The 21,591-nt window shown below is 45.0% G+C and overlaps 1 protein-coding gene and 1 pseudogene across 2 annotated transcripts in view; one reads left to right on the top strand and one right to left on the bottom strand.

Moving 5' to 3' along the window:
- Positions 1-21,591, top strand: part of CLDN10 (claudin 10) — a 50,666-nt gene that overhangs the window by 15,801 nt on the left and 13,274 nt on the right. The window contains exon 2 of the mRNA XM_082245318.1: positions 20,366-20,527. Coding sequence (XP_082101444.1) covers positions 20,366-20,527 — 162 coding nt within the window. The remainder of the gene's footprint in view (positions 1-20,365; positions 20,528-21,591) is intronic.
- Positions 2,798-11,521, bottom strand: LOC309546709 (small nuclear ribonucleoprotein F-like; annotated as a pseudogene). Its single transcript has 2 exons — positions 11,501-11,521; positions 2,798-3,082 (listed from the first exon to the last, which is right to left on the bottom strand). The product of its transcript is annotated as a small nuclear ribonucleoprotein F-like (transcript).

The raw sequence follows: 21,591 nt of genomic DNA, 5'->3' as shown, positions 1-21,591 counted from the left end.
TAGAGTTAAAGTGTTACTAAACACACAACAGCAAAATTAGTGTGTATATGCAGTAAAGCATGCTTGTTATACTCACTGTGGAACCTAAGGGGCTAATTCTCTGCATTGTGTAAAAAGGCTGTTTGATCTTGTATGCACAGATCCTCCGCTTCTTCCACTGACTCCAGAACATGTCTTGATAAGACAGAGCCTTTGGAGTCAGACTGCACATTCTCAGTTTGGCGTGTATTGTTAGGGAGGTTTTTTATTTTTTTCTTGGGAGGGTGCATGTGATCACCACAAGGCCATTCAGTACTGTCCAGACAGAGGGTCAGATTTTCTTTAATATTGTTTTTTTCTATTTAACTTTTTTGCTACAATAACATCCCTTGTGATATCTTGGGCAGTGACGGGTACTTTTTATTGAGCGATTTGGGGTCTATTACATCCCTGATCCCTTCTCTGTCCTCCGAGGCAGAGGCAAAAGGCATTTGAAAAAGAGGGTCATGTCCCTTGAAATGCGTTATGCTTACCCCTTCATGACATCACCATAGGATTCTGACAGCTGTCATCTTTACAGTGCAGCTCGAGACGCTGCCAGTTCTTTCTCTCCACACTATCTGCTGGAGCTTTGGAGCCCCTGCTGCTGCATGCCTGACAGCCATCCATTGCCTCTGTGTACCTTCAGCTGATCAACTCTGGTGTCTCAACCTGCTCTTTTACTATCCACTGGTGGATTGGTGATTATGGACATGTAAGTGTGCTGCTTTTAATAAAGGTGTTTTTGCTTGGTATTAACCTCAGCGCCCTGCTTTTTGCTATGTCTTGGTTTAAGAGGTGATCCAGCCCAAATCTTATGGGAGCGGCAAAGGTGAACCACATTTCTTCCAATTCCTTCACTCTTTATTCATCCATTATTTTCTCCATCTATTTTTCATCCACCCCTTTACCATTTATCTACTATTGCTATAATTGATGTTATACTGTACCACAGACTCTCAGTGTGTTTATCCATGGACTAATTGTCATTACATTGAACTGAGGAGTGCTAGATGTTTTGTATAATTTTTACACATTTATTTTGCTTTTGTTTGTGCTAAATACAGAGAAATAACTGTTAATCTGCCAGAAACACACATGGAGCATTTATGAAGCAAAGCTGCCTCTAACTTAGCAAAATCTCTGAAACAAGTATACCATGTATTTGTGACCCCCTTGCACCCATTTCACTACTCCTAGGAAGCCAATTGCAACAGGTGTTCAAAGTTCTGAGACATACAGATTTAATTCTTCAGATGAGACAAGTTTTCACTTTAAAAAGATGCATAATTAACCACTTGATCTCTCGAAGATTTACTCCGCTATAAACAAAAAAGGACCAAAAATGTTGAAAATAAAATACTTTTTACATTCTGCTATATAACATAATCCAATAAAAATTTTTTAAAAATCAAATTTATTTCATCAATTTAGGCCACTATGTATTCTGCTACATATTTTTGATAAAAAAAAATCCCAATAAGTGTATATTGATTGGTTTGCACAAAAGTTATATCGTCAACAAACTAGGGGATATTTTTATTCATTTTTCTCTATTTTTTTATTTACTAGCAATGGCGGTGATCAGCAACCCTTAGCAGAACTGCCATATTGCGGTGGCACACTAACTGACACTTTTGCAACCTTTTGGGGACCAGTGACACTAATACAGTGATTATTGCTAAAAAAATATACACTGTCACTGTACTAATGACACTGGCTGGGAAAGGGTTCACATCATGGGTAATCAAAGTTAACTGTGTGCCTAGCCTGTGATTCAGTGTAGTGGGGGGAGATGCTTTTACTAGTGGAAGGCATAGATCGGTGTTCCTGCTTCACAGGACCACAGGATCCATGCTGTCTGTTCTCACAGGACGGCAAATTCTGCCTGTGTACCAAAGCATCAGCAGATGCCGGCGGACATTGAGTCTGCCATACCCACGGATAAACTCCTGCTGTGTATAATTTTACTGTACTTTATATATATGTGTGTGTGTGTGTATACGTGTATGTGTATATATGTATATGTGTGTGTGTGTGTATATATATATATATATATATATATATATATACATACATACATACATACATACATACATACATACATACATACATACATACTTTAACTTATTTATAGTTATTTATTATATTATAATTTTATGATTTTGTGTTTCAAACTTTATCATACCTGAGATGTTATAAAGAAGAACGCACAGTAAAAAAAAAAATCATATGTAAATAGTTGCTTTGGGCTGCTCATTCTTAAGAATTACATGCAAAATAATGGTACCGCTTTCAGCACCTAAAATCGGAAAGAATCATACCGCCAGGGAGGTTAAAGACTTTGGGACCTGAACTTGAAAAAGTAAAATGGCACATCTGTACCATGTATAGAACCTGCTGCAGCAAAACGGACATATGAAAAGAAAAAAAAATGACCTTTAAATTGATTTTCCATGAAAGCTTTCTTTATTTTGTCAACAGCAGCTTGGAAAGCCAGTCTTTATGTTGAGGTCACAATTTAGTGCTCTCAAAACAAGATTAGAGATTTTTTGGATTGATTCTGATATCTCTTTGGCACCAGACTGTGGATAGAAGTAACAGGTGCAGATTATTGGGCTTTGGGTGTTGGTTATGCCTTAAACCGTAACCTTATAGAGGTACTCTTGAAAAAAAATCTGTTTATTTTTCTTAACAAAACTTACAAAAACAAATGTCCAACAATAACCTCAAAAGAGAAGTTTCAAAATAAATTTACAAAACGAATTTGGATATTGCTTTATTCTCTCATCTCGCCATCTTCTTCTTGCTTTTCTACTCCTCATATATAAAATACAATATTACATCTTATTAGAACCTCTCCAAGATGCCCAGACAATGCCCCATCAATATACTCTTCTATATTGCCGAGCTTCATTTTCATGTAGCCATCCACAGAGACCAAGTATCCCTTGTATTCCATACCCCACTTCAGTTTCACCATAACTGGGTTACCAGTAAGGTCATTAAGGAATGGTTTTGGGTTTAGTGGCAAACTTATTCTGCCGCTAAAGCCGCCACTGATCTACAGACCAGTGAAATGAAGAAAAATTTTCCCAGTGGAATGATCCAAGAACACATTCCCGGAAAGAGCAGGAAATGGCTACATTTAATGGAAGAAAGAATTGACCTTTCTGTAAAAAATGTCAATTCTTTGCACCTGTCAAACAGGTGCGGAAAAACTGGGCTTTGGGTGTTGGTGGTGCCTTCACACCGTAACCTTATAGAAGTGCTCTTGATGAAGGCAAGAATTAGCCTTGTTGTAAAAAAACTTTAATTATATACACCTGTCAAACAGGTGCAGAAAAATTGGTCCTTGGTTGTTACTTGTGCCCATGAAACCAAAGAATAACTTCGAGATAAAATCAACACCCAGAAAGCTAGGCAGCCTAGACAGTCTTGCAGAGATTCCAGATCCTAAAAACACTTACATACTTACACTTGATCTGCAACATCAGCATCATGGGGCTTAATAGCTGCTGCTAATCCAGGACTGATTCATTTTGCAAATGTTAGCAGGTCAACAGATGTTGGACAGGCACGCTCTTTTATCCATCACAAAACCTCCGAAAGCACTGAATGCCTGTTCAGAAAGCATGCTGGATGCACGGCAGCCCAGCAGCTCAATTGCATACTGGGCAATTTCTGGCCAGTGAACTAGTCTCATGACCCATTAACTCAGTGGATCGTCTACTGGAAAGCTCTCCATGTTTGTTTTCACCCCTAGATAATCTTCCACCATTTGATGCAGATGCTCTTTATGGGATGTGGAAGCTGACAGCCCTGGGCGCTGAGGACTAAAAAAATTATAATACTATATTTTAAATGCATCACTTAGGTGACCCCCTTTTCCATCGCTCCTCCTTTGACCAACAGAAACCTCAAAACTACCTTTTCCATGAGACTGTAACCCACCAGAGTCTGGAAAGGTGTTACATAAACCCCTTTTTAGGCCCCTTTCTTACACAATTCACAACTCCAAAGTTACGCTGACTTTGGAGTGCAGTTTTGACGCAACTTTGGAGGGATGCAACTTGGATACGACTTTGGCTTTGACCAGTTTTTATGGACAACTGTTGCACACAAGTCTTATTGTATAACATTCAGGTATTACTTTCATGCAACTTCTGAGGGTTAACAAGTCTATGGCCCTCAAGTTGCATTAAAGTCAGACCAAAGTAGTGCATGAACTACTTTGTAGTTGCTGCAATTTTAAGTTGTGTGTATATATGAATGGGTATCATTGGAAAACATGGAACGACATTTCGTGCAACTCTGGTGTCCAAAGTTGCATGACAAGTTGCACAAGTGTGAAAGGTGCCTTAAGGTGTCCTCAAGATATTTCATCCTGTGCTCCCTCTGCAAGAGCAGGATGAGTTCTGAGATATTCCCCTCATAACGGGGGTCAAGGAAGGTTGCCAACCAATAATGATCCTTCTCCTTGATGGCACGAATTTGCAGGCTTTGAAGAATAAGGGAGCCCATGCACCGCAAGTTTGCAGAGGCATTAGAAGCAGGGTCCTCGGGGTCACTGAGGATTGCAGTATCTGGAACTGCCTCCTCCCGGTCACGTACTACTCCCAAAGTTTCTGGACTGAAAAAAATCTCTTAAGGTTTGACGCATGTCTTCCTCTGCTTCAATGCCTCTAAGACTGCCAGAAACCTAAGCTCTCCTGAGCCTGTCCTTGTGCCATACTCACACAGATACTCATTGATGGACCTCTGCTGCATGTGCAGCTGCTGCAGCATTGCCAAAGTTGAGTTCCACCTGGTGGGCATGTCACAAATCAGGTGGTTTACGGGCAGGTGGAATTCCCACTGAATTTCAGCCAACTGAACACTGGCTGTATATTACCGTCTTAAATGGCTACGGACTCTTCTGGCCTGCCTTAGAAAATTTTGCAAACCTGGGTACCTGTTTAGGAAAAGGCTGCACCACCAAACTGAGGGCATGTGCCAGGCATGGCACATGTGTCAACTTTCCCTATCGAAGGGCAGACAGAAGGTTAGTGCCATTATCGCACATCACCATTCCTAGCTCAAGCTTCTGTGGCGTGAACCACCTCTTGAAAGAATCCCTGCTCCATTGTGGCTCTTGTCCCATTGATAGATTAGCTGAAGCATGCATGGCATCTTTTAGCCTGACTCATTGACTAGCCCCTTAAACGCTTAGAGGGTACAGGTGGTTCATAAGACAATTGAGCAGAGGAGGGCATGGAGGAGGAGGAGGGGGTGGAGCTGACAGATCTCACATCATCAACACTAGCTGTATGTAGACATGGTGGCAAAACAAGCTCCAGCACTGAGCCCTGTCCTGCATCCTTCCTAGCTGCAAGCAGAGTTGCCCAGTGAGCTGTGATCAAAATATATCTTCGCTGACCATGCTTGCTGTACCACATGTCAGCAGTAAGGTGGACTTTGCTGCTGACTGCCTTGCCCAACGATGCCAAAACATTGCCTTCCACGTGAGTGTACAAAACTGGAATTGCCTTACGTGCAAAAAAAAAAATAGCGACTAGGAACCTGCCGTTGTGGTACAGCACATTTTGGAAATTTACGAAAGGGGCAGATTCCACCAGATGGAAAGGCAGGAGTTGCAAAACCAGCAATTTGGACAAGCTGGAGTTTAGATACTGGGCATGTGGATGGCAGGGAGTGTATTTTTTTATGCAGCAGCTGAGGCAAATATATTTGCCTGCTACTGTATACTCTACAGCTGGTGGTGTGCTACTGCCAGTGGAGGCTGCTGAGAGGTCATGAGATATAGCGAGGGTAGACATGAAAGGTGAGGAGCGAGGAGGAGAAGAATTGTGTCTCTTTTGTGTGGCTCTCAGGTGCTCGAGCCAACGAGCTGAGTGGTAGGAGGACTAAATGCCTTTGAAAGCATTTGGTACCAAAATGGTTGGTGTTTTTGCCACGCTTGATCTGCTTGTGGCAGAGATTGCAAATTGCAATGGTGCGATCAGCTGCAAATGCGCTAAAAAAATGCCCAGACAGCAGAGCTACAGGAAGTGGGCCAGGAGATAACCGCTCCACAACCCGATGGAATAAACTAATTGAAAAGGATTAAGAGAGGTGCATGGAAGCCAGCCAGCCCCCAGTCTGATGTACTCACCCTCCAGTCTGCCACCAAAGAAGTAGTCCTGTCTCATGATATAAATAAAGAACAGGGGTTTAGTTGACACGCATTTTCAAACGCATGTGTAAGCTGCAGGGCCACTACACGGCACCCTGTTTTACCTGCAGTCCTAACACTTTTAATTTGAGTGTCTCCACACTGGGAGCACATGGCTGCTAATGGATGGATAGGAGGCAGGTGGGAGGGAGCAGCCCAAACCTCCCCCAACCCACCCCAAACCATGACTGGTCTAGTATCTCAAAACTCTAATAGCGATGTTCTTGCGATGGTACAAACTGAAAACGACCAACTGAGAAGCATACACCTCCAACCCCTTGGTGGATGCAGTGTAAAACACAAATTGGGACTTCATATGAGGCAATTGGCCTGTACAGCACAGTGCCTCCATCCCTAATTTCATAAAATATTTGGGACTTTACATGAGACAAGCAGGTCATGCGATGGTCTCTATCCCTCTATATGAAAAAACTGGGGTCAAATCAGACTGCATCCACCAAAAACGCACGAAAATCGCACGGTGGGACCTTAAATGAAGCACCAGTGTAACGCCGAGCGCTCCGATCCCTGCTCCTGGACCGGAGCGCTTGCGGCGTTCGTCCCAGATCCACTCACCTGTGCCCGCTCCAGCTCTCTCCTCCGCTCCCCGCTCACGTGGTTCCCGGCGTGCGCGTCCCTGCACCATAGGGCGCGCGCGCGCCGGCTGTTTGAAATATAAAGGGCCAGTGCACCAGTAATTGGTGCCTGGTCCAAATCCCCCTTCCTGTTCTCTGTTTCCTGTTCTCTGTTTCCTGTTCTCTGTTTCCTGTTTCATATATAAGTGACCTGCCCCTTCTTGCCCTTGCCGGATCTTTGTTGCCTTGTTGCCTTAGTGAAAGCGTTACCTGTGTTATCCTTTGCCTGTTGCCGAAACCCTTTGCTAACGACTACCGCCTCTGAACCTGTCCTGCCTGCCCTGACCTTTGCTACGTCTGACTACGCCTCTGCCTGTCCCTCTTGTACTACGCCTATATCAGCAGTTGGTGAGGTTGAGCCGCTACCAGAGGACACGACCTGGTAGTTACCGCCGCAGCAAGCCCATCCCGCCTTGCGGCGGGCTCTGGTGAAAACCAGTATCTACTTAGAACCGATCCTCTGGTACGGTCCACGCCAATCCCTCACTAACACAGCGGATCCACTCCTTGCACCGCTCCTGCTACCAGTCCGGACCCTGACAAACAGCCTGTAGGCAAGGTGCCTCCATCCCTGGTTACATAAACAATGTGGGCTATGTGGGACTTTAGGTGAGACACCAGCAGGTATGCCCAGCGTCTCCATCCCTGTATCAGAAAAAACAAATTGAAAAGGATTAAGAGAGGTGCATGGAAGCCAGCCAGCCCCCAATCTGATGTACTCACCCTCCAGTCTGCCACCAACCAAGTAGTCCCATCTCATGATATAAATAAAGAACAGGGATTTAGTTGACACGCATTTGCAAACGCATGTGTAAGCTGCAGGGCCACTACACGGCACCCTGTTTTGCCTGCAGTCCTAACACTGGATGCCTGATTCTCCTCTCTGCAGGCATTCAGCGGTTGCAGGAGGAATATGGAAAGATCAATTCCTCTATATGCAGCTGCCCCATCCCCCTCCTATCCATCTTCTTTTTTTCTTTTGCTGGCCCCCAGTGCTGTACAGCCCCCACTCTCCAGCCCCTTAGTGCTCTTCAGCCCCCCCAGTGCTCTTCAGCCCCCCCCTCTCTAGCCCCCCAGTGCTCTTCAGCCTCCCCCTCCAGCCCCTTAGTGGTCTTCAGCCCCCCTCTCCCCCCCTCCCAGTGCTCTTCAGCCCTCCCAGTGCTCTTCGGCCCCTCCGGTGCTCTTCAGCCTCCCCCTCCAGCCCCTTAGTGCTCTTCACCCCCCCCCCTCCAGCCCCCCAGTGCTCTTCAGCCTCCCCCTTCAGCCCCTTAGTTCTCTTCAGCCACCCCAGTGCTCTTCAGCCCCCCCCCCAGTGCTCTTCAGCAACACCTCTCTAGCCCCCAGTGCTCTTCAGCCTCCCCCTCCAGCCCCTTAGTGCTCTTCAGCCCCCCCCTCTCCAGCCCTCCTAGTGCTCTTCAGCCCTCCCAGTGCTCTTCAGACCCCCCCCTCTCCAGCCCCCCAGTGCTCTCCAGCCCCCAGTGCTCTTCAGCCTCCCCCTCCAGCCCCTTAGTGCTCTTCAGTCACCCCAGTGTTCTTCAGCCCCCCCCCCAGTGCTCTTCAGCAACACCTCTCTAGCCCCCAGTGCTCTTCAGCCTCCCCCTCCAGCCCCTTAGTGCTCTTCAGCCCCCCCCCCCCCTCTCCAGCCCTCCTAGTGCTCTTCAGCCCCCCCCCCCAGTGCTCTTCAGCCCTCCCAGTGCTCTTCAGACCCCCCCCCTCTCCAGCCCCCCAGTGCTCTTCAGCCTCCCCCTCCAGCCCTTTAGTGCTCTTCACCCCCCCCCCCCGTCCACCAGACCCTTGATGGGCCCTGATGAGGCTGCACTGATGGGCACTGAAAACATTGTTATTAATATTTATTTTTGTAACTTTTATAATATAATATAGATAATTTATGAGGGTGCGTTTAGGGGTGGAATTAGGGGTGGGGTAGGTTAGGAGTTGGCTGGGGCCACTGGTGGCGAGTAACCTTAAGGCCTGGCTAGTAGCTCAGGATTTTAAATTTTGAGCCCTGCACTACACTATACTCACACTACACTAACACTGCCCTGACACACTACACTGACACTACACTATACTCAGACTACACTGAAACTGTACACTCAGAGTCACAATAACACACTAACTTGCTAGTAGAAAACAGAGCCCTGTCTATCTATCTCCACTCCAACAACACACTGCAAAGGGTTCCTATAGGAAGAAAACATTTCTAGTGTGGGATGGGACTATGAGCACTTAGCCATGTTTGGGCAAAGTCATCACCAGTGGTCAGGTGCATTGCTTCATCCAATCAGTGCCCTAGAATGCACTGTGTAGCGTGCAGTGCATTGTGGGAAGCTCAGGGGGCAAACATCCCGCCAAGTGCCCGCTAATTAGGGTGTTTGCCGAACTGACGAACAGGCGATGTTCCAGCTGTACTTTTCTCGGCTCAAACTGTTTGCCCAACTCTAGTGTTCTGGTTCAGGTTTATTTCTGTCACAGTGCTACTTTAGAGGGAGGGTTTTATGATTCAAGCTGTAACCTTGTGGTAAATCTGTCACTTATTCTGTCTTACTGCTCTTGTTTAACATTGCCTTGCTATGCAACAGAATTAGTAAATGCCCCATACAGCATTTTTATGGACTGGGTGGTGTCAGCCCTCCAAAATTTACTTAGCTAAACAACTGAATCCTTTCCACTCAGGGGACCCTGCAAGTGGACTCTGCTGCAACATTCATTTGGAGGAATTCCTATTAATAACTCTATATACCTGGGTATATGTACACAATTTCACCAGGACTTTGTTGGGCTCTTTGCTGATGATATCTTTTTGTACTTTGGATGTATTTACTATTAATCTTTTCTTATATAAAGTTTGTATTATTTCCATACTGGTGTGCTTCTGTATACTTATGATTAATGTTATATACTGGTTTCAGTAGTTCCTCTGCTCCTAATTACTTTGATTAGATTACTAGTTAATTTCCCAGCAAGGAAAACGCTGTTCACAGGGGCCCTGTCCTGGGTGGGGGCACTGCCAATTTTATTATTAAACCCATTCTCCCACATAGCGAATATTCTGATTCAGTAATTTATCTACAAGTTTAATGTAATATCCTGTTTGAGGAGGGCAATTTCTCATAACCCCCCAAAAGAGGGCTTCACAGCACCTAAGGTGGTTTCTTCTTTCCACCTTATTCATAAAATTCTTCTTCATTCTTTTTGTCCTGCTCCAAAACATGGCAAGGCAATTGCCCTATGGTGCCTGGATATGTGCAGGGCTGTAAGGCTCGGTTTCCACTGCTGCGGCTACAGAGTCGCGCTACTTCTAGCGCGACTCTGTAGTGTTCACTTGTTCGCGGCTTTCAGTGAGACTTGTCCCTCATTATAGAGGGAAGTCGCACTGAAGTCGGCCCAAAAGTAGTGCACAAACTACTTTTCAAGTCGCCGCAACTCAAGGGGCCAAATAGAAATGAATGTCTTTTGACTTGCTGTGCGACTTCACATGTGTCAAGTCACACAGCAAGTCGCAATAGTGGAAACCGAGCCTAAAGGTCCACCTGGCAGCCACAGCCTCTGTTTGCAAGAATCCCTCTTTGTCCTGCATGTGGGTACTCATAGAAGACATCCTGCTTCCAGCTCTGCCATTTCAAGAGGGACCAGATAGCTTATCTCCAGGGCCTACGTTCTTAGGGAAAAATCTTCTCATGTCCCTATCAGAGCCCATTCCACTAGGAATGCTGGTGTTTTGTAGGATTTGCAACATCAATCATCTGTATCCCATATTTGCAAGGCCACCACCTGGACCTCTGTTCTCCAAGCTCTATCAGGTAGATAGCCTTAGCTAAAACGTGCTTTAAGCTGTCATCTGAGTGTTTTATTTGGGTTCTTTATTCCAATTTTTATCCTGTGGGCTTGTTGGCACTTCTGTTTGCTATATTGTTGCCCATGTATAGAAAAAGGATCAACCTGCGCTAAGACAGATTGTTAACCAACTGCTGCACTTAAAAATTCCCTGAATACTGGAAAATAGACAAAATATATATAATATATAATTGCACTATTGGGTGACAAAAAATATACTCAAATAGTAAAGATAATTAAACTGAAGAATTGTTGCTTTAGAATAAACAAATTAACATGATAAATGTGAAATCAGGTGCAATAAACTTCCAGCACCCGCATGAATGAAAAAAAGGTGCCTCTGTTAATCATTTATGAAACAATGTAACCAAAAACATCCACTTAAAAATGATTATAAAGTGTCCAAAATATTTATCAAACACAGTGAATCAAGGTACTCTGTTACCAGTGTTTCGTTATACTTGAACCAAACAAAGTGCTTCTATGTTCCACCAAAATTTGCCTCTTACCAAAAGAACAGTATGGGATGTAGGATTACATCCAATCACCCAGGATCAGCTGGATAGATGCAGAGGCAAACCACAAACTGAGGAAGATTATATATAATATACGTTATAATATATTATATATCCTGTATTTATATGATGCACAAGCCTTCCCCTGTTCTCAAAGAGAGGAAGATATGAGTTGAGCACAGCAGGAGGCTGTGGTGTGATGGTGTGCTGCACTCCAGAGAAGGCCAGGCTTGAAGCAGGGAACAGTACATGCAAAACGGACTTAAAACTAAGGCAGTTACCTGTGCCTTGTGCCTCTGCATTTAGGCTTTATGTCTCTCATGCCAATTTGTACCAAACCATACCAAAGGGCTGTAATATTTTCTGAAAGAAAAATTGTAATATGGGGATAGGGTGAACATGAGGTGAGAAATACTGAATTCAGCTGTAAGTCTCTGAAACAGTATCTCAGAAAAGTGAGTACACCCCTCACTTTTTTGTAAATATTTTATTATATCTTTTCATATGAAAACACTGAAAAAATTACACTTTGCTCCAATTTAAAGTAATGAGTGTACAGCTTGTATAACAGTGTAAATTTGCTGTCCACTCAAAATAACTCAACACACTGCCATTATTGTCTAAACCGCTGGCAACAAAAGGGAGTACGTCTATAAGTTAAAATGTCCAAATTGGGCCCAAAGTGTCAATATTTTGTGTGGCCACCATTATTTTCCAGCACTGTCTTAACCCTCTTGGGCATGGAGTTCACAAGAGCTTCACAGGTTGCCACTGGAGTCCTCTTTCACTCCTCCATGAAGACATCACGGAGCTGGTGGATGTTAGAGACCTTGCACTCCTCCACCTTCCATTTGAGTATGCCCTACAGATGCTCAATAGGGTTTAGGTATGGAGACATGCTTAACCAGTCTATCACCTTTACCCTCAGCTTCTTTAGCAAGGCAGTGGTCATCTTGCAGGTGTGTTTGGGGTCGTTATCATGTTGGAATACTGCCCTGAAGCCCAGTCTCTGAAGGGAGGGGCTCATGCTCTACTTCAGTATGTCACAGTACATGTTGGCATTTATTGTTCCCTCAATGAACTGTAGCTCCCCAGTGCCAGCAGCACTCATGCAGCCCCAGACCATGACACTCCCACCACCATTGTTGACTGTAGGCAAGACACACTTGTCTTTGTACTCCTCACCTGGTTGCCACCACACACGCTTGACACCATCTGAACCAAATATGTTTATCTTGGTCTCATCAGACCACAGGACATGGTTCGAGTAATCCATGTCCTTAATCTGCTTGTCTTCAGCAAATTGTTTGCGGGCTTTCTTGTGCATCATCTTTACAAGAGGCTCCCTTCTGGGATGACAGCCATGAAGACCAATTTGATGCAGTGTGCGGCGTGTGGTCTGGGCACTGACCCCCCACCCCTTCAACCTCTGCAGCAATGCTGGCAGAACTCATGCACCTATTTCCCAAAGACAACCTCTGGATATGACGCTGAGCAAGTGCATTCAACTTCTTTGGTCAACCATGGCGAGGCCTGTTCTGAGTGGAACCTGTCCTGTTAAACCGCTGTATGGTCTTGGCCACTGTGCTGCAGCTCAGTTTCAGGGTCTTGGCAATCTTCTTATAGCCTAGGCCATCTTTATGTAGAGCAACAATTCTTTTTTTCAGATCCTCAGAGAGTTCTTTGCCATATAGTGCCTTGTTGAACTTCTAGTGACCAGTATGAGAGAGTGAGAGCAATAACACCAAATTAAACACACCTGCTCCCCATTCACACCTGAGACCTTGTAACACTAACGAGTCACATGACACCGGGGAGGGAAAAGGGTTATTTGGGCCCAATTTGGACATTTTCACTTCGGGGTGTACTCACTTTTGTTTCCAGCGGTTTAGACATTAATGGCTGTGTGTTGAGTTATTTTGAAGGGACAGCAAATTTACACTGTTATACAAGCTGTACACTCACTACTTTACATTGTAGCACTGTTATACAAGCTGTACACTCACTACTTTACATTGTAGCAAAGTGTCATTTCTTCAGTGTTGTCACATGAAAAGATATAATAAAATATTTGCAAAAATGTGAGGGGTGCATTCACTTTTGTGAGATACTGTATATGTTGGATTTGTATTCTCAGTCCTGGGTATCAGTGAGATGTGTTTTGTCAGTCTCTGGTATCAGTGGGATTTGTATTGTCAGTCCTGGGTATTAACAGGATGCATATTGTTAGTCACTGGTATCCCTGGGATTCAGAATGTCTGATCCCACTATCAGTGAGAAGTATATTGTCAGTCTCTGGTATAAGTGCAATATGTATTGTCAGTCGTAGGAATCAGTGGATACATATTGTCAGAGGAGAAGAGGTTTGTGCTGCAGGCATTTTCCACGGATTCTTGGTGGCACCAGACATCAAGATAGGAAGTGGGTGGAAATCTCCCTAGTGTCGATGCAGATAGCAATTAAAAGATTTAAGAGAGGTTTTCTTTAGCGCTCATTGACAGACGTAGTCCTCGGTGATACAGCACCTTCGGGTTATGTTGCCTCCACAGGAGCAGGACTAGACAGGAAATTAAAAAGCTCTGGCCACACCCTAGGGGCAGTCCCAGAGGGTATATCCTCTCTCTCTCTGCCTCAGCAAATCAGTTATTTTCTGTCTAGTTAGGAGTAAGGACCTAGATACCTTGCTGGGATCTTAGGTCCTGGCAAGATTTTTTTCTTAAAAGATTTTTTTTAGACAGCTTTTTTTCTCCAGTGTTCCTGTGAGATCTTCAAGCAAGAAAGCTGAACTGGGCGACGGGCTGGATGTTGAGATCCGGTGGTCACCCCAGTTCAGCCTACGAGCGCGTGCAGGCCATAGCTCCGCGCTGGGTCGGCCGCGACAAAGTCCCATTAAAGGACTGACCCCGCGAGTTAAACGTCTCGCTGAAACGCCAAAGACCATGAGTCACGGCGTCCATATCGGTCGACAGCCCTCCCGCCCCGGTGGAGAGGGGTACTGTCAGGAGTTGGTGCCCGCCTGGTTCCGGTATGGTGAGTAGTATGTTCCCCCTTTTCCCCTGACGGGTCTTGTGGTGAACGCGGGCCCCTCTCTGTATGGTAAGATAGAGTCCCTCTCTATCCTATAAATGACACAGATCCTCCTACTTTGAGTGTGATTTTATGTGCAAAAAGCCAGGAGGCTTGGTTTGGGAGCTAACAATCTAATTGTATACATGTTAAAAAGATTGTAATCAGTGGCATTCTGGGAATCTTGCGGTGATAAAAATAAGCTACCTACCAGTCAGAAGCCACGGACATGTAGACTGCCTTCCTAATCAGATCTCCAGCTATTAGCAGGCCTCCCGAATGGCCATGCGGTCCGCCAGGGCCGGTACCGCCAACCACGCCAAATCCCCATGCAGAGAGAGTGTTGTGTGCCCTGCAGCACACCGCTATTCAGTACAGGCCGCCGCCATTTTTTTTTTTTGCTGGATCGCACGAGCCGCCATTTTGGCGTAGCCTCGTGTCTCCAGCATGGGGGCGGCCATGTTTGAGGTGATCCAAACACCTCGTGGAGCTAGGGGAGGCGCCGGAAGGCGTGCAGAGGGGCGGAGCCGCCTCCTTTGTTCCTGGGCAGCCAGCCAAAAGACTTCCTGTTTGTCAAGACAGCGCTGTAACCTGTTGCAGTTAAACTCTGAGCATCAAGTGGTGAGCCTGGGGGTCTATCTCTCTCTCTCTCGATCGATAGGGATCCCTAGCAGGTAACACTAAGGGGCTTTTTGTGGCGCTGGGGGTCTGGAAAAAAAAAAAAAAAGTTTTTTATTTTTGAATTATATTATCCAGGAAGTGACTGGAATTATCATGGACCCTGCCACACATATTCCCCCACCTGTTTCCCTCGAGGGGGCCACGGGACCCGCCGGCGCACAGAGTGTAGAGTCATTTACAGCAATTTTGGAGTCTATGGTGGCTCGGGTGGAGGCGGCCTGTCAGGGACGGGGGTCAAGGAAGCGACCCCCGCCTACCCCTATACTATCTGACACCTCTGACTCAGATTCAGAGATGGTCACTGCAGTTGCAGGTTCCTCTGCAAGGGCTGTTGTCTCAGGTAAAGCCCCCTCAGACAGTGAGGAGGACGTTTCTTCTCCCGCTATAATTCAGGAAGAAGCATTGGTGGACGCACTAGTTGTGGCAGTGCAGGAAACCTTAAAACTTGAGGCTTTACCGGCAGAGGCAACTGAAATAGAGATTCCTTTTGGTACTAATAAGCCCATCAAAGCGGTGAAGGTTTTTCCTGTACCCAAGTGTTTCGGTAATCAGATTAAAGGAGAATGGGAGCATTCTAAACGTACCTTTACTATTTCCAAGCGTATTGCTAGATGCTATCCGTTTGAGGAATCCATCATTAAGAAATGGACGGTACCACCAGTGGTGGATCCACCTATTTCCAGGCTGAATAAAGCCTTGGTTATCCCAGTGGAGGACACTTCGTCCTTTAAGGATCCGGTGGATCGAAAGATGGAAGCAGAGTCCCGCACCATCTTCTCTCTGATAGGGTCAGCATTTAGACCAGTAATTGTTATTGGTCTAGTTTCCCAGACACTTACGGAATGGGCGAGAATGGTACGCCAAGACCTTAGGGGAAAAGATATTCCCCAGGAGACATCTGATTTGATGGAACAGATTATACAAGGGCTACAGTTTATCTGTGACGCAGCCTTGGACACTACTCCCTTATTAGGGCATGCATCTATGTCAGCGGTCATCCTCAGACATGTGCTGTGGTAAAATGCTGGTCAGCTGACCTAGGTTCCAAAAAGACCTTGACAAATCTCCCTTTTCAGGGGAATCGTCTATTTGGGGCCAACCTAGATGAAATCATTAAGGATGCCACTGGGGGCAAGAGCACTTTTTTGCCACAGGCTGCTAAAGCTAAGGGACCTCGCAACAAGCGAGGACCTTTCTTTACCGCCCATAAAGGGCGCCCGGCTGGTACAAGCGGGAAAGGCAAGACTCCTCCAGGAGGGTTCAAGAAGGGCTGGTCGGACAAACAGAGGACCAACCCAGCCAAACCCGAAGCAAAGGAGTACACAGCCTGAAGGTGCGCCCCCACCCAGGTTCAGGGTGGGGGGACGTTTTCACCGGTATTCAGGACATTAGATCGAGCATCAACCACTACTACCGGTGCGATTCTTCCCTTCCAACATTTAAGTACTACAGGAAGCGGTAGTTACCGTTCCCTAAATAGATCTTTTCCTTTTACCTTTTCCTAAGATTAGTCCCTATACCTCACAGGAATCGGATCTGGTTGACCAGATAGGCCAAGTAGCCTCTAGTCGGGTGACTTCGGTCCCTGAGGTTCAACCAGAAAAGATCACCCTTCCTGATAACAATCAGGTATCTGATAAATGTGTGGGAACAGAAAACGACCAGACTTTCTCGGATGGTCGGGGCCAGATACCTCTAGGGACGCCTGGTTCAGATTCTATCAGCGCCAGTGGTCCTAGAAATTCTAGGCTGGCCTCCTCAAGCCGGCCTGGCCGACTTGGACATGCTAGTCGCAGACGTTCCGTGGGAACTTCGTCTCAGGGAGTGTCTGTGGTCTCAAGGACCAATTTACCATCATGCTTTACAGTCGCTGGTTTTAATGGCCTGGCCATTGAGACCCAAGTACTGAAGGACAGAGGTTTGTCTACTTCAGTCATTCCTACCCTTATTAAAGCAAGGAAAGCGACTTCCAGCAAGGTCTATTATCACACATGGAAGACTTATATTGCGTGGTGCGAATCTTTAGGATTTCCTCCACGTACCTATTCGGTGACTCGAATATTGGCCTTTTTGCAACAAGGGGTTGAGCAGAAGCTAGCCTTGAGCACCATCAAGGGTCAAGTTTCAGCATTAGCAATCTTCTTTCAGAAGCCTTTAGCTACCAAGTCCTTGGTGCGGAATTTCATCCAGGGGGTGCGGCACCTGGCTCCACCAGTCCGCGCGCCCTTACCGCCCTGGGATCTTAATTTGGTTTTGTCGGTTCTACAGAAACCTCCCTTTGAAAACATCAGGGAGATTCCCTTGCTTACTTTATCCCAGAAGGTGGCCTTCTTGGTGGCTATTACTTCTGCTCGCAGGGTGTCAGAACTGGCTGCATTATCATGCCAGTCCCCATACCTAGTGATTCATAGGGATAAGGTAGTACTTCATCCTAAGCCATCTTTTCTTCCTAAGGTGGTTTCAGATTTTCATCTGAATGAAGATATTGTACTACCTTCCTTGTGTCCTCAGCCCAAGCATCATCGGGAACATGCGTTGCATTCCTTAGATGTGGTTCGGGCAATCAGGGTATACCTGAAAGCTACGGAATCATTCCGTAAGACGGATTCACTTTTTGTGATCACGGATGGCCCCAGAAAGGGTTTGCCTGCATCTGCCGCGACAATTGCCAAATGGATTAGACAAACGGTGGTACAGGCTTATTCTATTAAGGGTCAGAGTCCTCCGTTCCCTGTTAGGGCGCACTCCACTCGAGCGCTCAGTACTTCCTGGGCCTTTCGCCATCAGGCGTCAGTGGTCCAGGTATGTAAAGCGGCCACCTGGTCGTCGGTACATACCTTTACAAAATTCTATAAAATTGATGTGACGGCATCGGCGGATGCCTCATTTGGCCGCAAGGTTTTGCAGGCCGCAATTTGAGGAGACCGGTGGTCTACCTCGAGGGTTTTTTCTGTTTGAAAAAAAAAAAAAAAAAAAAAAATTTTTTCTCTTTTTTGTTGAGTCTCATCATTAAGGATGAGCATTGTAAACTTCTAGTTGGCACCGGTTGGGCCTTCTAGATTGGGATTTGATTTTCATTTTCCCACCCCTCATTTGTGATACTGCTCTGGGACGTCCCGAAGGTGCTGTATCACCGAGGACTACGTCTGTCAATGAGCGCTAGAGAAAAATGGATTTTTGTAAAATCTTACCGTAAAATCCTTTTCTCTTAGCTCATTGACAGACATAGTCCCCGCCCCTCTGTTTTTTGAGTTGGGTTGGGTTAAAATCTCTAAAGACTGCTTTTTCACATAACTGATTTGCTGAGGCAGAGAGAGAGAGGATATACCCTCTGGGACTGCCCCTAGGGTGTGGCCAGAGCTTTTTAATTTCCTGTCTAGTCCTGCTCCTGTGGAGGCAACATAACCCGAAGGTGCTGTATCACCGAGGACTACGTCTGTCAATGAGCTAAGAGAAAAGGATTTTACGGTAAGATTTTACAAAAATCCATTTTTAAGGCTTCACCATTCTGAAATAAAAATTGCATTTTTTGTTTGAGATCTTCTTTAATGCTAAATGTAGTTTGGAACTACAATCAGGATAAACAAGAGAAAATATTTTTTTGTAAAACTGAGCAGTAATATCAGTTATTAAATGAACTATTATATGCAGTGTGACCGAAAAGCGCATCCTTTCCTTTGTAATAATACACTGGCTATACAATACCTTAAATATAGTAACTAATATTAGTATATAAAACATTAATACAAAAGATACTGCCAAGTTACCTAAAAGTAAAATGGCCTTCAAAATCCTCTGGACAGAAAAAAGGTAAATTTTAAAAAATCTTCTTTAAGCTCTATTAGCAAAGTAATGTGGGAGAAAATCTTACTGCTCATTCCAGTTTGCTGAGTCACTGTGCATGAAGTATCGTCAGACTAACCTACAGGAATTTGATTCGATAATGTATTAACCAGTTTAAAGTCAATGTTCATAGGCTAGTTTCAGAGTTACGAGTAATCACCCATACTGTAGTTCATAGCAGTGGTAGGCATGTGTGTAACCCTGGGGCTGCTTCTGACAGACCCAGGAGTGTGTCTGTTTCCCTCATTACGAAATATGCATGATATCTGTAACAAACCGACAACAGTTTCGTAAGAGACACTTTGCGCTTGTAAGTTCCCACCTAAAAAGCCTAATTAACATTTGTTGCATCAATTAAGGGTGTATGCAAGCTGTGGGCTTGAGAAATAAGAAGACAGAGGTATCTGGGCTAGTTATGCAGCCAGGTAAGCAGCCATAGCCTGCACTGTCAGGATCTACGTTTGGGCAGCTGTACAAGAGTCTAATAACATGCAGCTTCTCTGGAAGACCCAGTTACTGTGGGGAACCCCTCCCCAATCGCTACATGAGTGCTCCAGTTCCAGTGGGGTGGTCCTTTATCCTTGGATCCCTCCAACTGTTCACCTGTGCTACCAGAGCGATCTTACACTGTATTGAGAGGGATGCTGTTCCTGAGAATAACCACAAGTAGCTGTTTCTGTCCTGAACTGCTTTACTCAATTAGTGGTTCTCAGCTAGACTCTATTGTTATCGAGTATTTTAGAGACTGTGCTATGCAGTCATATGTTAACTTGATTGAGCTACAAAGACATTGCTGTTGGGAGTCCATGTTTATGCAGCTTTCATATGTTTGGCAGCTTTCAGTATTCTGTAATGTATGCATGCTGACTTACTTAACCCAATGGGTTTTCCTTGCACATGTTCAAAACCGAAACCTAACCTTAAAGGAGAAGTATAGCTAAAACTATTTTGGCTATACTTCTCCTGTAGGACATAAGAGTGCAGTTCATTCTGCACTTCTGTGAGCCGTTATCAGCCGACAGAGGGCTAAAGTCCGCTGTCAACTGACGTCACTCCAGTCCAGGCACGGGAAAGATCCCAACCATAGGGTCGGGGTCCACCCAGATGCCTCTCCTCTCCAGAAATCCTGGATACATTTTAGTAAAACAAACTGATTGGTATTAAATAAACAGTTAAATAGTGCTATATAATACAATACATATCCCGATATTGATATTATTATAGCAACAGACTCACTGGCACTGAAAGGTCAGGCAGGCTATTAAAATACTATCATGCAATGTTCTGATATAAATTATAATAAATGATGATATGATGATAAATGTGAATAGAATGAGGAGGGGAACTATGAGAGCGCAACAGCCATCAGTGCCAGAGGGAGGAACTAGACCTTTAAAAGCATCAGTTCCAGCTTGTATGGCTGACAACTAATTACCAGAAGGACATTTTTTTAAATACATTTTGTCATACTGGAAAAGCTCAAATATGTTTGCTGTAATACATTTAATGGAATAGCAAATATGCTTTAATAGATGCTTTTTGTTTTTATGTTTTAGGATTTTTGCAGGCATGTAGAGCACTTATGATCACATCCATTTGTTTGGGATTCTTTGGGACCATATGTGCATTTGCTGGCATGAAATGTACAAAAATTGGTGGGAATAACAACATGAAAGCTAAAATTGTCTGCTTAGCAGGAATCCTTTTGGTACTTTCAGGTAAGAGCTAATGTATTGTGTGCATGACATCAGTGATAATAAACTCCTCATGCAGCATGCTAGAAAAAGGCCAGGGTCCCCTTTATCTGTTCAGAGGCAGCTAGCCCAGGGACCAGCTCCAGAGCACACTGACAAACACAGGCTCTGTCTAGGGGATGTCTTTTTGTAGATTTATTGCAGTAATTCTACAGGAGAGAGGAATAAGTAAGAAGTCAACCCAATATCTTTAATCCCTCCCATTAACTGGCCCGACTTTATTTGAAATGGACAGTTTTTACATACTTATAGACTAGCACAGCTTCCCCTCCCCTCTGACACCTATCATAGACTACCCGGATTTTACCCTGGGACTCACAGATAGAGTGTTCAGATCCTGGGCTGCTCATGGGCTCCTTTGAGCCTCCAAACCCCTAAGCCAGTGATGGTGAACCTTGGCAACCCAGATGTTTTGGAATTTTATATTTCCCATGATGCTCATGCACACTGCAGTGAAGTTGAGCATCATGGGAAATGTAGTTCCAAAACATCTGGGGTGCCAAGGTTCGCCATCACTGCCCTAAGCTCTGATAAGTGGAAGAACATTAAAGATGTACACTAATTTTCCAATTAGGGAATATGGAGAACCCAACAAGTCACACATTTTCTCTGATCACTGCCCAAACTCTCCCTTTTTCAAATATAGCTTACTCCATTCATCTGCATATCTTATCAAATATTGGCAGGAGCACATTCTTAGGAAGATCTCACACATCTAGCCAAATGGGAAAGCAGTCCAAATACCACATTTACCAATAGTAAACAGGATAAAATTATATTCTTCACTCATAAAGCCTTAATCAGTGTCACGGTTTAGCCTGCAGTTTGCTGCATGTGACATTCTTACCTCCTTGCTGCAGTGGTTCTGCTTGACCTGTAGTTCTATTCACATGTGCTGCAGCCTTCTGTGTTCACCTATGGGCGTGCCTGCTCTACTGTGGATTTATATCTCCTCCTGGGTAAAAGGCGCTTAATCGGTGGCTGCAGCGTTGCGTAGTGTATTCTGACAGCGGGGAGACTTCCCTGCT

Source organism: Pelophylax lessonae (assembly GCF_965119305.1).
Source record: "Pelophylax lessonae genome assembly, chromosome: 2".
NCBI lineage: Eukaryota > Metazoa > Chordata > Amphibia > Anura > Ranidae > Pelophylax > Pelophylax lessonae.
This window is presented reverse-complemented; position numbering and strand designations above follow the sequence as displayed.